Here is a 14,193-nt window from a genome sequence, read left to right on the forward strand (position 1 = left end):
CAAAACCTGTTTTTGCCGCTTCTATCTGGCAGGAGGCTGAGGTCCATCAGGACTAAGACCTCCCGCCACACCAACAGTTTCTTCCTGTCGGCAGTCGGGCTCATCAACAGAGCCGGTTCCCCACTGACTGACTATAACACTCCACCGGTCACTCCCCTTCATACTGCACATGTCACTTTAACTGTTATTTTTCACTTTGTCGTCACTCGTCACTTTGTCACTTGTTCGCTAGTGCACTTTATGCTTAATATTTTTTTAACTTTTTTAATATTTTAAATTCTTAACTTTAACCTTATTCTCTTGTTGTATACTAACCCATAGCCTTATTCTACTAACCCATTGCATTAGGATTTCGTTTTACTTTATTTTATTACTTGTGCACTGCTGTCTTGTTGTCTATTGTTACACTGTCTACTGTCACGCAAAGCCGCCAAGACAAATTCCTTGTATGTTTGACATATTTTGGCAATAAATGTTTCCTGATTCCTGATTCCACACGCGTCCAGCACCTCGTCACAGGAATGGTAAATGGTAAATGGCCTGTACTTGTATAGCGCTTTTCTAGCCTTCTGACCACTCAAAGCGCTTTAACACTACATGACATCATTCACCCATTCACACCCATTCATACACTGATGACAGGATCATCCGCACACAGTGACACCTGCCATCAGTAACTAACATTCACACACTGTAGTTGCAGCTACAGGAGCAATGTTGGGTTAAGTGTCTTGCCCAAGGACACAACAACATGCGGGTTAGCCGGGCTTGGGATCGAACCGACAACCCTCTGATTGGAGGACGACCTGCTCCCCACCCACCCACAGTCGCCACAGGAGGCCTCTGGAACTGCCAGTCAGCTACTCGCAAGGCAGTCGCTTGACTTCCTCGCTCTCACTGGATCACACTCCACGAAAAAAAAGTCCAAATTAGCTAAATCCCTCTGAGCCTACAAAATCTTATTAGAAAATCGAATCCGATGATTCTGATCCCAAAAGATATGTTTTTAACAACTGCCCCCTGAGGTTGGGGTTATTTGTTTAATCTTTTTGGTATTAATTTATTTAAAATTTCAGGACTGCGGCCAATAAAAGGTTAATGACAGTAATTGGGCAGCAGATGTCGCCACCACACAACCAGACTTTTCCAGAGGCCTTAATGGGGCTTTTCTTTCTTCATACATCAACGGCTTAATTGCTGTATCGTTTTTTTCCGAAGTAGTCTAAATAAATAAAAATATGTATGAGACAATAGGACGTTGCATTACTGCTTTCACCCAACAGACGGGTGCATTCACTTTAAAAACAATTATACATTTGAGTCCCTGCTAAACAAAAATTGTGTGAATATTGTGTGTGTCCGTCTGTGCCAATGAACCTGGTCTCAAAATGGTATGTAGATTTAATAGCAACACAATTACAAAGTTAATTGGAACTTAAATAAGACGATAAAATGGGGCAATTGTACACATTTCAAAATAAAAACACATAATAATGGCGGGCAGCGCTACTTAAACGTTCCCAGATCCCACAAAATCAGGGCAATATAAACTAAAGTAAAACCCCCTATGGGGGGTTCAAAACATGCAAAGAGACAGATAATTCAAGTTTATAACAATCATCTATAAAAACTTTACTTTGACAGCTGCGGCCGGAAGTCACATGCACGATTCTTCTCACTTGACGCCAGCTCGTCCGCGTCGCTGCCGCCCCGCGCTCCTCCCTCAGTAACTCCGCGGTGAACGTGTGTGTGTGTGTGTGTGTCTGCCTCCACCTGCGGCCGCTGCCTACAACAGGTGAGAACATTCCTCTCTTTACTAAATTAACTTATTCTGAAAAGGCGCTCGCGCTCACCTCAGTGTGTGCGCGCGCGCGCGCGTCACAGGAGCGCTGGTGTTTTGGGGACTTTGCGTCGCCAACAGTAGAAATGTGACCCTCGTCTTCGGTCGCCTGGCCGAAGCATTCACGTTTTCTAGTAAATTCGGCGTATTTGTTTCATTAAATCTCAACTTTGACCAACTGTCTCCGCCTCCTCGCCGCCGACGCTGTTTGTTTTGATGAAGATGAAGCGGTCGTGATGAAGTCCAAGTCCTCCTGAGATGCTGCTGTTTCACGCATGCAGAATTTACGAACAATAGGAAGGATTTCTTACACTTCTTTAAACTTTTTATAACCAATGTAACACACGTTTACTTGCAAACCGGGTGGGATTAAATGGTCGGAGCTAATAATGGGACTGTGTCCTCCAACCGGCCGTTGACCTGTTTGACCCTTAATGGAGACTTAAAATCAAGTTGTCACGTGCAACAAATCGACTTCCTAATGATTCACTTTCACTGATTAGCTCAGTCAGAGCAGAATATTCATCATGGCTGTATCATGGGGTCCGTTATGGCTGTATTATGGGCTCCGTCATGGCTGTATCATGGGGTCCGTTATGGCTGTCTCATGGGCTCCGTCATGGGCTCCGTCATGGCTGTATCATGGGCTTCGTCATGGCTGTATCATGGGCTTCGTCATGGCTGTATCAATGTCAAGGCTGTATCATGGGCTTCATCATGGCTGTATCAATGTCATGGCTGTGTTATGGGCTCCGTCATGGGCTCCGTCATGGGCTCCGTCATGGCTGTATCATGGGCTTCATCATGGCTGTATCAATGTCATGGCTGTATCATGGGTTTCGTCATGGCTGTATCAATGTCATGGCTGTATCATGGGCTTCATCATGGCTGTATCAATGTCATGGCTGTGTTATGGGTTTCGTCATGGCTGTATCAATGTCATGGCTGTATCATGGGCTCCGTCATGGGCTCCGTCATGGCTGTATCATGGGCTCCGTCATGGCTCCGTCATGGGCTCCGTCATGGCTGTATCATGGGCTCCGTCATGGCTGTATTATGGGCTTCATCATGGCTGTATCAATGTCATGGCTGTATCATTGTCATGGCTGTATCATGGGCTTCGTCATGGCTGTGTCATGGGCTTCGTCATGGCTGTGTCATGGGCTTCGTCATGGCTGTGTCATGGGCTTCGTCATGGCTGTATCATGGGCTTCGTCATGGCTGTGCCATGGGCTTCGTCATGGCTGTGTCATGGGCTTCATCATGGCTGTATCAATGTCATGGCTGTGTTATGGGCTCCGTCATGGGCTCCGTCATGGGCTCCGTCATGGCTGTATCATGGGCTTCATCATGGCTGTATCAATGTCATGGCTGTGTTATGGGTTTCGTCATGGCTGTATCAATGTCATGGCTGTATCATGGGCTTCATCATGGCTGTATCAATGTCATGGCTGTGTTATGGGCTCCGTCATGGGCTCCGTCATGGGCTCCGTCATGGCTGTATCATGGGCTCCGTCATGGCTGTATCATGGGCTCCGTCATGGCTGTATCATGGGCTCCGTCATGGCTGTATCATGGGCTCCGTCATGGCTGTATTATGGGCTTCATCATGGCTGTATCAATGTCATGGCTGTATCATTGTCATGGCTGTATCATGGGCTTCGTCATGGCTGTGTCATGGGCTTCGTCATGGCTGTGTCATGGGCTTCGTCATGGCTGTGTCATGGGCTCCGTCATGGCTGTGTCATGGGCTCCGTCATGGCTGTGTCATGGGCTTCGTCATGGCTGTGTCATGGGCTTCGTCATGGCTGTATCATGGGCTTCGTCATGGCTGTGTCATGGGCTTCGTCATGGCTGTGTCATGGCTGTATCATGGGCTTCGTCATGGCTGTGTCATGGGCTTCGTCATGGCTGTATCATGGGCTTCGTCATGGCTGTATCATGGGCTTCGTCATGGCTGTGTCATGGGCTTCGTCATGGCTGTGTCATGGGCTACATGTTTGACTCCCGTCACTCAGGATTCCATTGACGTATCACCCCACTGTCACAACCCCCCCACTGACATTTCGGCTAACCGGCCCATTCTGCGCTCCTTGTTTACATGTTGGCTCGTGGCGGCGCGCTGGTTAGCTGCCTGGCCGGATGCCGGGCCACTTTTAGGTCATGTGTCAGTGCAAAGACGTGCGTTGGGATCTGCTGTCCGGCTCTGCTGCTGCGTGGTCGCCCGGCGGTGCAGAGGAGTAACTCAGCTGTTGATCCACAAACCCCAAATTGGGAGTAACTGTTGTGTTGTTTATGACAAAAGCCCGCTGCTGACACGTATTATTTACCTTTGTGATGTCGAGGAGATTAAAGACTCCTGTGAACAAATAGCTCTAATTGTGGTGGAGGACACGTAGAGGACTGTAGGTCTGTAATTGGAGGCTTTTTGGCTCACGTCCTGTTTGAGTAGTGGCAGCGTTTAACTAGATTTCCTGTTTAGGTTTTGTCTTCCTCACGGGGGTTGAATGTCAGGCTCAGCGGTCAGCTGTAACTCACCTTCTTTCTTGGGGAACGAATCAAGGAAAAGTTCTTCAGGGAAATTCTCGATGGACGTCATCCCATCACAGGACCAGTAACGGAAGCTGCAGCCTCCCGAGGGATGAAAACACACCGGGTCACGTTTCAACTGTTTATCTGTTGGTTACTTTAGAAGTCCAACAAAAGTGAATCAATGAATCGTTTGCCATTTATGTAAAAATGAGGGTTCCAGTTTTCTCAAAGTCATTGAAAATGAAAGTGAAATGCCTTCTGTGTTTTCGAGCGTGGCTGGCTTTGTCTTCGACGTTGAACATTTTGATGAGCCCTTGGAGATAATGCACGTGTGCATGGAACAACTGTGGGGTAATTTGTTGTGATTTCTTTAGCTTTCCGGGCAGAGCAGGCACAGGAAGTGCTTCTCAAACCGTTAAAATCAACAACGAATTTAGTCTTTGCAAAGAACAACGATGTCCATATTTATTAGAGCAGGGAAATGAGATGCGATCACATGGTCATTTGTTCATGTTCTATTCCTAACCCTCGACTTAAAGCCATTTCTCTGTTTCTCCAGGCTGAGCGAGACTGATTATGGGCAAACGCTCAGTCCTGCAGGCAACTGAATCTCCACCGGCCCTGCGGTGACTCCCGATCCAAGACCAGCATCAAACCAGCGGAGACGAAGCACACAGGCTCCAGCAATGGGAGGACAGAGATCTCCTGCACAACCTCACCCTAGATGCCGCCGAGCAGTCGGTCCAACGTCGTCTCGCGGCCGAGATCCCGCCGCCGCCTGCTAACTGGCCGGCAAATGTTTGTCCAAACCGTTCGCCTGAAGGAGCTTTGAAAGAAGGAAGACGTTGACTGCGAGCGCTTCACGCGGTCGGGCCTGTGGTCATGGGGAAGGAACAGGATCTGCTGGTGGCAGTGAAGACCGGAGATCTGCTGCTGGCCCACAAGCTCCTCTCCAAAGTCAAGTGCAACAAAACCAGTGAGTACGGCGCTGCCCGGGGTGAAGGGCGTTCATGGTGGGGTGGGAGTTCCCTCGTTTACATAGAACTTTTCGTCTGGACGATCTGCTGAGTGGAATCAAGCTGCGGAACAACGCATGCTAATGTGTTGAGCGCGGGTCCTTTTCCTCAGCGCTTATCGCCGTGTGCTCCGCGGGCTGTAAGCTGTACAGTAACATTGTTTGGAGGCGCCGGCGCTCTGCCAAGCGGAGGCCGGAGCGGGCCGTGAAGTCGGAGTCTCTTTGTGGCGTTATCTGTTCTGGCTTTCATCGGCACGGCTGGCGGCCCGGTGACGAGCTCGGGGGACAAAGCCGCGGCTGTCAGGGAACATTTCAAAGTGATATTATCTGCTTCTGTGCGTTGGAAACCAACGAACGGGCTCTGGCAAAATGAGGCGGGTTGAAAGTGCTCTTTTTTTTTATGCTGCCACCGAGGTGCCCTTAAGCAAGGCACCCTCATTCGTTTTGGATGAGCGGCTCGGTAGCAATACGAAAAGCCAGCTGTAGACATATAGAAATATATACAAAATAGATGTTTTAATCAATGGAAAATAAATAATACAGAGATCGTTCTTCTGTAATGAAGGAACCAGATTAATGATCAATATTCAAGCTGCTTTCAGGCCGGACACTGGCAGGAGGGGGGAGGAGTGTGTGTGGGGTGGAGGGGTCCACATGCATGTCTGTGCATCACATGCATCCCTCCAGTAGCTGGTGAGATCGCTCCGTGTGGATCTAAACACACCTTGTTTTTGTTTTGCACTTTGTCCCAAGAGCAACAGTGTTGCCGTGACGTTTGGTTTACTTTGGACCACGGTCGTCATGGTTCCCAGATAAAGAGCGGGGCTTTTTGCGCTCCCACAACCCCCCCCCCCCCCCCCCAGTGGTTCCCAAACCGTTTCTCTTGAACCCCCCCCGGTGATGACAGAGAAACATTGAAGATATCGACTCATGATACTTGATCATCACGTTGAATGTTTCATGGAGACTTTCATGCTTCCTGTGGGATAAATCGTAATATGCCAGTTTGCTCCGGTCACCCACAGGACAAACCTTACACTTTATTTCCGGCGTCAGTGAACAACAATGTTTGTTCCAACACATTTGTCATCATTTGGGAGTGTGTTCTGTGACCTCGGGCGCTCTGCAAACAAACCCAACTGGCACACAAGCGAGCGCCTCCGGGGAGGTCGCAGCGGCCGAGCCTCGGGCCGGGCTGCAGCTTCCATCCCTGTTCAGGAAGCGGGGGCGCATCTCGGGGGTCTACGAGGTACCGAGCCCGTGGTGGACGGACAAGAACGCAGAGTTGGTCCAGCTGGGTGTGTCGGCCACTTGTGTGTAGATCCAGCAGAGGAAATGATGCTTCCAGTTTGTGCTGCAAACTGCTTCTGTTCTTCTGTCCAGTGTATCAGATTAAAACATTCATCCCCGTTGGCGCGGCAGCGGCCACGAGGTCCTCTCCGTTTTGTGTTCATCTCCAGTAAGTGAAGCGTGTCGTGGTTCACTGGCTTTACACACACTCATCAGACGTCCCACTATGCTGTTCGGTCAAAGGCGCCGTTTCTCCCACACTGAGCGAGGGCCGCAGGAGGAGAGGGGCCCCGAGCCGCCGTGGGGCCAAAGCTCACTTAAGGTCCCAATATCTGATGCTTGAAGTCCGTTCTTCCAAGATGTATACGTATGTAAAATTGATCTAGAGTACTGAAAAGTCTCAATTTATTTACAGATTTGCTGATTTTCGTTGCCTCACATTATGGAGCCATTTCTCTAAAAGGACCTGTCCTCACAATAATTATGCAAAACAATCGAATTTCCTGAGTTTACTCTCTGTTCCGACCAATAATTGGTAAAGAAACTACTAATTTGTTCAAATCCGTGGTTTTCTGGCAACATGGACCCCCCATGGCCCCCCCCCCCCCCTCCCCCGCCTAAAGCCTTTCGGTATCCCGAGGGGATTAGCGCTGACGCTGAGGCAGGTTGATGGACAGGGAGCTGAGACGGGACGTTTCTTCTCCCATCCGCTGACACCACGTTGGGTGCTCAGACTTTGCACGGCCTCGTCTTCATGCTCAGCCGTTCACTAGTGGGGGGGCACGCCGTGGATGCACGCGGCGGTTCTGCTCAGTAAGGCCGACAGCGTGTAGGCATCTGGCCCAGAGGCTGCTCCTCGCACGGCCGGTGGACTGGGAGTGTCTCGCCTTCAAAGGCCTTCATGATTACGATGTCTTTTGTTGCAGGTGTCTTTCATGTGGACGCACAGCCCTGTCCTCCGTCACGGTGAACGCGACGGGACAGATGGACAAACAGCCACGACAAAGCAGCGAGATCATATTTGAGCAGCCATTGTGTCGGCAACTTGATCCTTACTCACTGTGGTGCTGTGGACGCCGTCTCATCATCCTTTGGTGAACCAGCCCTCCAACATTCACACTTTTTTTTGTTCGTATTAGTATTAATCTTTAATGTAATAAAGCGGCTCACATTTGAGAGGGAGCTCTGGAGCAACCGATCGAGTATGGCGGTGGCCGCGGGCTGGAGGAGGGTTTGTCGTGTGCCTGTGAGGGCAGGAGCTCATTGTTCTGGGACAGCCGGTGTCTCCTCTCAAGGAGAACAATCGCATTTCTTGGGATCAGCCCGAACTGCAGTGAAACCCACTGCTTTCATCCGGCTTTCCGTTGGAATATTGCTCAAGAATTCTGCTCATTTCTCAGAAGCAGAAGTTCACAATCCCCACTGGAGGCGTTTCCTCGTTGATTAATCATTAATGGTCTTTTCTTCTGAAAACTTTGGCTTGTTCTCCTCTCACTGTCTCTATTCACATTATGTAGAATTTGATCTTCTTCCTGCCATTGTCATTGAACCCTGATGCTTTCAGATTTATTTTTGTGATGGTCACAAAATCATCCACCTTGTCAAGAAACTCGCTTAAATTAGCCTGTTGTTTTGCACTAAAAGGTCCAGACAACAACATTCTCAAAACACACACCCTTTTTAAAATGTTCTATATCCAAAGCAACCAGAGGAGCAGAAGCATCTGGCCCTGTCACTTAGTTGTGCACACACGCCGCCTCCACGACACATCGTGGATGTTCTCACCGGGCTGTCTCGCACAGGTTTGTGGACCTCTGGTTTGAAGGTCCACACTTGGTCGCTATGTCGTTGTCTTTTCCCACCAGAAGTGAGACGAGAGGGTCACCAAACGGGAACAATGGTCTCGTTCTCTGAAAATATTCCCTGATTTATGGTGCATTTTAGTTCGCAAAGAAAGAACTATTACAGAAAGAGTGCAGCGTCACACCAACACATCGTCACGTTAATCAGAGGAAAGTCACTTTCAAAACGCCACGTTGTAACTTTGATGCTAGAGCAAAGGGGCCAAACGCAATCTCACGAGAGACAAAGAAACCGTGTTGAACTTCTGGGTGCGCTTCTTTCTGCGGGTCAACAACTTAAGCCCCCCCCCCCCACCAATCCATTATGTTGGCCTCCTTCATCCCAATACCTCGAATTAGGACGACTCCTGTGGACTAGTGTCGGATTAGGAGTCTGTTAGACTTAAGAGCACGTAAGAAGAGGTGCGTGTGCACGTGTTGTCTCCGTGACTAAACACACACCTTTCAACCATAGACGCACTAAATTTAGAACTCCTTTTGTTGGCCCGTCAGCCGACTGGCTAACCGCTAACCACGCTAACCGCTCTTCTACTTGACTAACCAGACGTGTGGGCAGCGAGCAGGCTTCTGAGTTCATCTGCTCTTCTACCACACACACATTAATCCTGAGCCCTGGCCTCCCCTGACAGATGGGGTAGCTTGTCTAGGATTGCTTGGGAATTTACCAAAGGAATTAAGTGGTGTGTGTGTGTGTGTGTGTGCGGTCGCAGCAGCAGTTTTTCTCACTGGCTGCAGGCAGCACGTTGTTGAGTGCAGCCAGGCCGCATCTCTTTGCCTCCTGTTACCAACAAACGAGTGCGTGAACGCAGCATCGAGGCGGCGGCGCGTCTCCGTGTTGTGTTCAGACTCGCTGAAATAAAAACACATACCTGTCTGCCGTGATTTGGGAGTTTGTACATTGACTTTTGTGCTTGTACAGTCAAGTAGGGAATGATTGTCTCCCTGCGTGTGTGTGTGTGCGCGCGGGTGAGGACAGTCTCTCCCGGATGGGAGTCGGCCTGCGCCGGCGGTAATGACAATCGGCGGGAGGCTTTGATCTTTCTACGTCGCCTCTCGCATCCTGATTCCTCCCCGTCTCCGAATAGGGAGAAAGAGAAAATCCGTCTGTTCGTATCTTCCCGGCTTTGTGGTCGTTTAATATGCGACTGTGCCTTCTAGAGTATGAAAATGATTCATATAAGATAAGTGTGTCAGATTTAATGTAGGCCAGCGCCGACCTGTGACATGGGAGGAGCCAGAGGTCGCTTCCTTGGTTTGTTCCCATCATCTGGCGTCTCTGCAAACCGAAGCAGCTGTTAGATGACGCTTCGCTTTCCATGTTGAAGTGCAAAAACGACTTTTCCCCAAAACATGGACGTGTGAGGAATTACACAAAAACCGCTGCATTTGATAAAACGTTGTTACCCCGTTGAAGGGTAACTGCCACTGGCACAGTTTTCGATCAGAAGCGTCTATGAGCCAACACTCATTCACGTTCACAGCATTGGTCATTGCCGCCTAATGAGAGCGTGCATGTAGGAGTGGTTGACCTCCCACAAGCCCGACGGTTGACTAACTAGCTGGAGGGTCGCCGAGCAAAGTGGCCTCTGAAACGCATCTCGTTGTTCCGTCTGTGGCCTCGGCAGCATGGCGAGCAGCGGTCAGTAGTTTCACATGGAAGTTGGTGGAAACGAGGTTCCAAGTCTGGTCCCACTCAACTGTGACTTTATTCTGTATTATATTCATCTATTTAGACTCCAGTTCAACATACGTAGTAAAGGGTTAAGCATGAATGTGTGTGTGAGGTAGGAAGAATTAGACTTGGAGTTGTTCTCCTGAGTTTGTACCCTATGGTTGAAATGCGCTTATTGTACGTCGCTTTGGATAAACGCGTCCGCTAAATGACATGTGATGTAATGTGCTGCTGTTAGGCACATTTACTTTAGTTCATCAATCGGCTTGTTACAGAGTTCACGTTAAATCAGGCTGTTTGATATTGTGCGGCTGAATCGGACTACCTTAAGGTGGGATCAAAACCCCCTGGTTCTCCTGGTGGAAGCAACCAACAACTCCAGACCTGCAGGTGTCTTCTCATTTCCTGTCGTGGAGGATCTGCTTCTCTCCCACTGGCCTGTTCTCCGTCGGCACGTGCCGAACGCGTCTGACCCAGTTGCCGGAGGCGCCGCGGGAGATTACTCTCTACATTTTTTAACAATGGAGCAAATGTATTGTATAATGAGGCCCGGAGATGTTTTGATGTGACAGGGTTTTATTTATGTATTTTTCTGAAGACCCAGCTAGTTAGTTCCTCCGCGCAGACGACGGCTCGACAGAGAAATGGCGGAGAAAGTGTCAGTTTGAACGCTCCCGGTCACTGTTACAGTACATGCAACAGCCATGACACACATGGATACAAGCGGTGCACAAAGGACACGCGGGGACGTTGGACGTCTCCTCGTGGGCCTCTGATGGACAGCAGGGAGGTCCGACCTGAATGCGAGATCAAACGGGACCTGAGACTTTTGAAGGAGGTCAGAGCACATGGAAGGTTTGACCGGCAGGGAGCAGGACGCCGTGTCCACATGTGTGTCTGCACCGTGTCCACATGTGTGTCTGCACCGTGTCCACATGTGTGTCTGCACAGAGACCAAATGTGTGTGTGCACAGATATATATTGGGCTTTTCAGGTTGCAGTGATGTCACCTGAGTGGGTGTGGGTGGTGGCTGATGACTACGCGCTCTGTAATGTCAATAGAAGACATGTTTTGAGGCGTTAATGCGTGTCCCCCCTTTGGGCCCAGATGACAAAATCAATTGAAGCAATCGTGGCAATTAGGCTGAGACCCAACCGGAGCTTCACAAGTTAAATCTTTCTCGTCATTTACTCAATTCCTGCATGCAGCCTCTGAAGAGAATCACTCAGCTCTGTGCTGCAGTCTCTGCTCTTTTTCTGGGGGGGGGGGGGGGGGGTTGCAGCAGCTCAAGCTGCCACAGGCAATGACTGTCTGCCCCCCTGTTCCCCTCAGCTGCACGATGGCTCCCACCCGGCAAGACTTGACACAAACACCGGCTCACCGGCTGGCCGTCCGCTCACTCCGGACCCGTTCTCCATCTGCTCACCTGCGTCCTTTAGACCCCACCGACGTGTCACCCGCTTGCAATGAACAACAACCGCGTGATGCGTGCAGGGAGGGGTTCTCCTCAAGCCGTTGGAGCCTTATTCGGAGTTCTGTGGGACAGCTGGAGAATCCCCGTCCCCCCCGTCCCCCCCCGCCCCCTCTCGGCCTGCCTTGGTATTTTGGAGTTGTTTAAATGGAAGTGTTCCTCAGACAAGTGTTTCCCTTGATGAGGTCCTGTCCTAACCACAAACCGTGTGCGTGTGCATGTGTGTGTGTGTGTGTGTGCGTGCGTGCGTGTGCGTGTGCGTGTGGGTGTGCGTGCAGGGAATACTTTGCCCATGTAGAGGCGAGTACTTGAGCACAAAGCCAAAGCGTTCTCACCAGGTGATCAGTAATTACTGAAACACCAAAGTGGAGATGGTACTCTTAGAGAGGTGACAGCTGCTGTCAGAAGACATTGAAGAAATGCTCAGATATAAAATAAATAAAAGGGCAGATTTACGGAATTCTTGGACCCATTTGAGGTCTATCCGATATGGGTAATATGATATATGATATGGGTAACGGTCTATCCCATGTAATGTGCGTGCGACAGGGCGGTGGTTGAGACGCCGCCGTCACGCATGAAAGCAGCTCCGTGTTGGGAGGGTTTGTCGTTGAAACATTCCGTCATGCCGCTCCTTTCCCTCCGCCGTGACGTCCGGCTCGCCGCTCGCTGTCCCTGACCGCCTGCTTGGGTGAATAGAGAAGATGGAAAGCCTTGAATCTCACACATTCATGTCCTGAATGTCATGTAGTGCCTTAGGAGATAAACACAACACTCTTTATCTTCGTTTTTCTCTTTTCACGTGTGACCTGCGATCAAAGACTTTTTCAACATGAGTTTTTCAGCCGTGTGTGAAACCAGAGCAGCAGACGCACAGATGCGCTGATGCCTTTCCAGCGTGTCACTTCTGTTATTGTTTCCAGCTCTCCTCCTCCGTGTCACTTCGCTCGCCCGACGGCCTTTCTGGCCGTTTAAGTTGCATGAAAACAACGCTCACGTGGGGGTCACGGGGGGGTCACAGGAGCAGCTCTGTTTTATGTCGGATGTCAGCAGGAAGCCAGTCTGTGACTTGCCTGCTTCTGCAAGAAAACCCAGTGCTCAAGATTTACTGCACCAGCTCCACTCTAATTGATGCTGTTGTGTGAAGGAGCCCTCTGCTACTTGTGTGTGAACGGGGGGGCAGCGAGTAGATCCAGTCAGGGGGACGAGTGGGATGGCGTGGTGGGTGTGCTATGTGAGGAATGCCGGCTCGTGTCGTAACTAGAACTCCTGAAAGGCCCTGTTCTTCCCAGACGGTTCAGGCCCCGGGGCCACGCCCCTCTGTCCGCCCCCCATCGGCGAGCCTTCCCGGACCCCCTCCGGCTGCTGCAGGACGGCACACCAGACACGACGCAATGAACGGAACCTTTTTCTGTGGAAAAACAATGTTCTTGACTCACTGTATGTACTGTGAATACTGTGTATCTATACACACACGTGTACTGTAGTATTCAAATACTTGTTTTACTGTTTACTTCCCAATGTCACATGTCAGCCATGATATGAGAACAAAGAGCAGATACAGACTCCCGGTGCTCTTAACCTTGTTCTTCATGCTTTTGGTTTCATTTCATTTGTTTTTTTCTTCAAAAATATGTTCGATATATTTTCCCAGTCCAATACTAATGTAGATACACACTGAAGAATTACCAGCCTGTTGTGCTTTTATGTACCTGCATTGTCATGCTATTATATATTCATTATGTTAGTGGCAAAAAATGACAATAATATTGTTCATCAAAATGATTTCCGGCCCAATTCTAAGAAGTTATTGAATTACATCTTCATCGCCGACGAGGCTGCAGCTCATTCCCTTTGACTTATCATTTGTTGTATAGAATATAGTGCGACATGTTCATTGTGATTCCCTGCAGCGTCAACGGCTTGTTCTGTCCTTCGATGATGAACGTTGAATCAATCAGCCGATCGGTGTATTGATCCGCACTAAGCTCTACTGATGCCTCGGATTCTCTTCCTGTCTCTCTCACTCACACACAGATGTGATTTCCCACAGCGGGGTGGGAGACGGGGGAGGGGGTCCCATGGATGGGAGGCCGTGGGGTCGGGCTCCTGAGTGGGTCTTGTTGGACAGCAGGTCTCCAGCACACATGAGAGGCTGGAGGTGGACGCGTGACGTTAGAAGTCTTGGAATGAGGCTCTTTGGGCCGTATTGTGTTCTCTCCTTTAGGATAGAATACATTTAGCTTCCTAATGAAAGGATTTGCATTATACGTCAGTTAAATGAACTCAGGGTTGACTTGAGCACCTTGTGGCAGCAGACTGACTGCATGATGTACGGAACGAAGTCGGTCTGTGAGCGAGTGGAAAAAGGAAAAAACACAACTTGTTCAGTCTTGCTGACTGAATTATGCTATTTTTACAACTGTGCTGCTGCCTTTAGAAAGAAGATCTGTTTGGTTTAATCCCCACATGCTGGAGCTCAACGCGTGTCGCTGTTCACCCCCCAGAGC

The 14,193-nt window shown here is 49.7% G+C and overlaps 1 protein-coding gene across 4 annotated transcripts in view; it reads left to right on the forward strand.

Annotated features, from left to right (window-relative positions):
- Positions 1–1,667: 1,667 nt before the first annotated feature.
- The window catches only part of caskin2a (CASK interacting protein 2a), a 31,918-nt gene continuing 19,392 nt past the window's right edge, over positions 1,668–14,193 (forward strand). For all 4 annotated transcript variants that reach the window (XM_078102988.1, XM_040176552.2, XM_078102989.1 and 1 more), the window contains exons 1-2: positions 1,668–1,795; positions 4,932–5,348. In XM_078102988.1, coding sequence (XP_077959114.1) covers positions 5,255–5,348 — 94 coding nt within the window. In that variant the 5' untranslated portion in view covers positions 1,668–1,795; positions 4,932–5,254. The remainder of the gene's footprint in view (positions 1,796–4,931; positions 5,349–14,193) is intronic.

This window comes from Gasterosteus aculeatus, chromosome 5 (genome assembly GCF_964276395.1).
Source record: "Gasterosteus aculeatus chromosome 5, fGasAcu3.hap1.1, whole genome shotgun sequence".
Lineage (NCBI taxonomy): Eukaryota > Metazoa > Chordata > Actinopteri > Perciformes > Gasterosteidae > Gasterosteus > Gasterosteus aculeatus.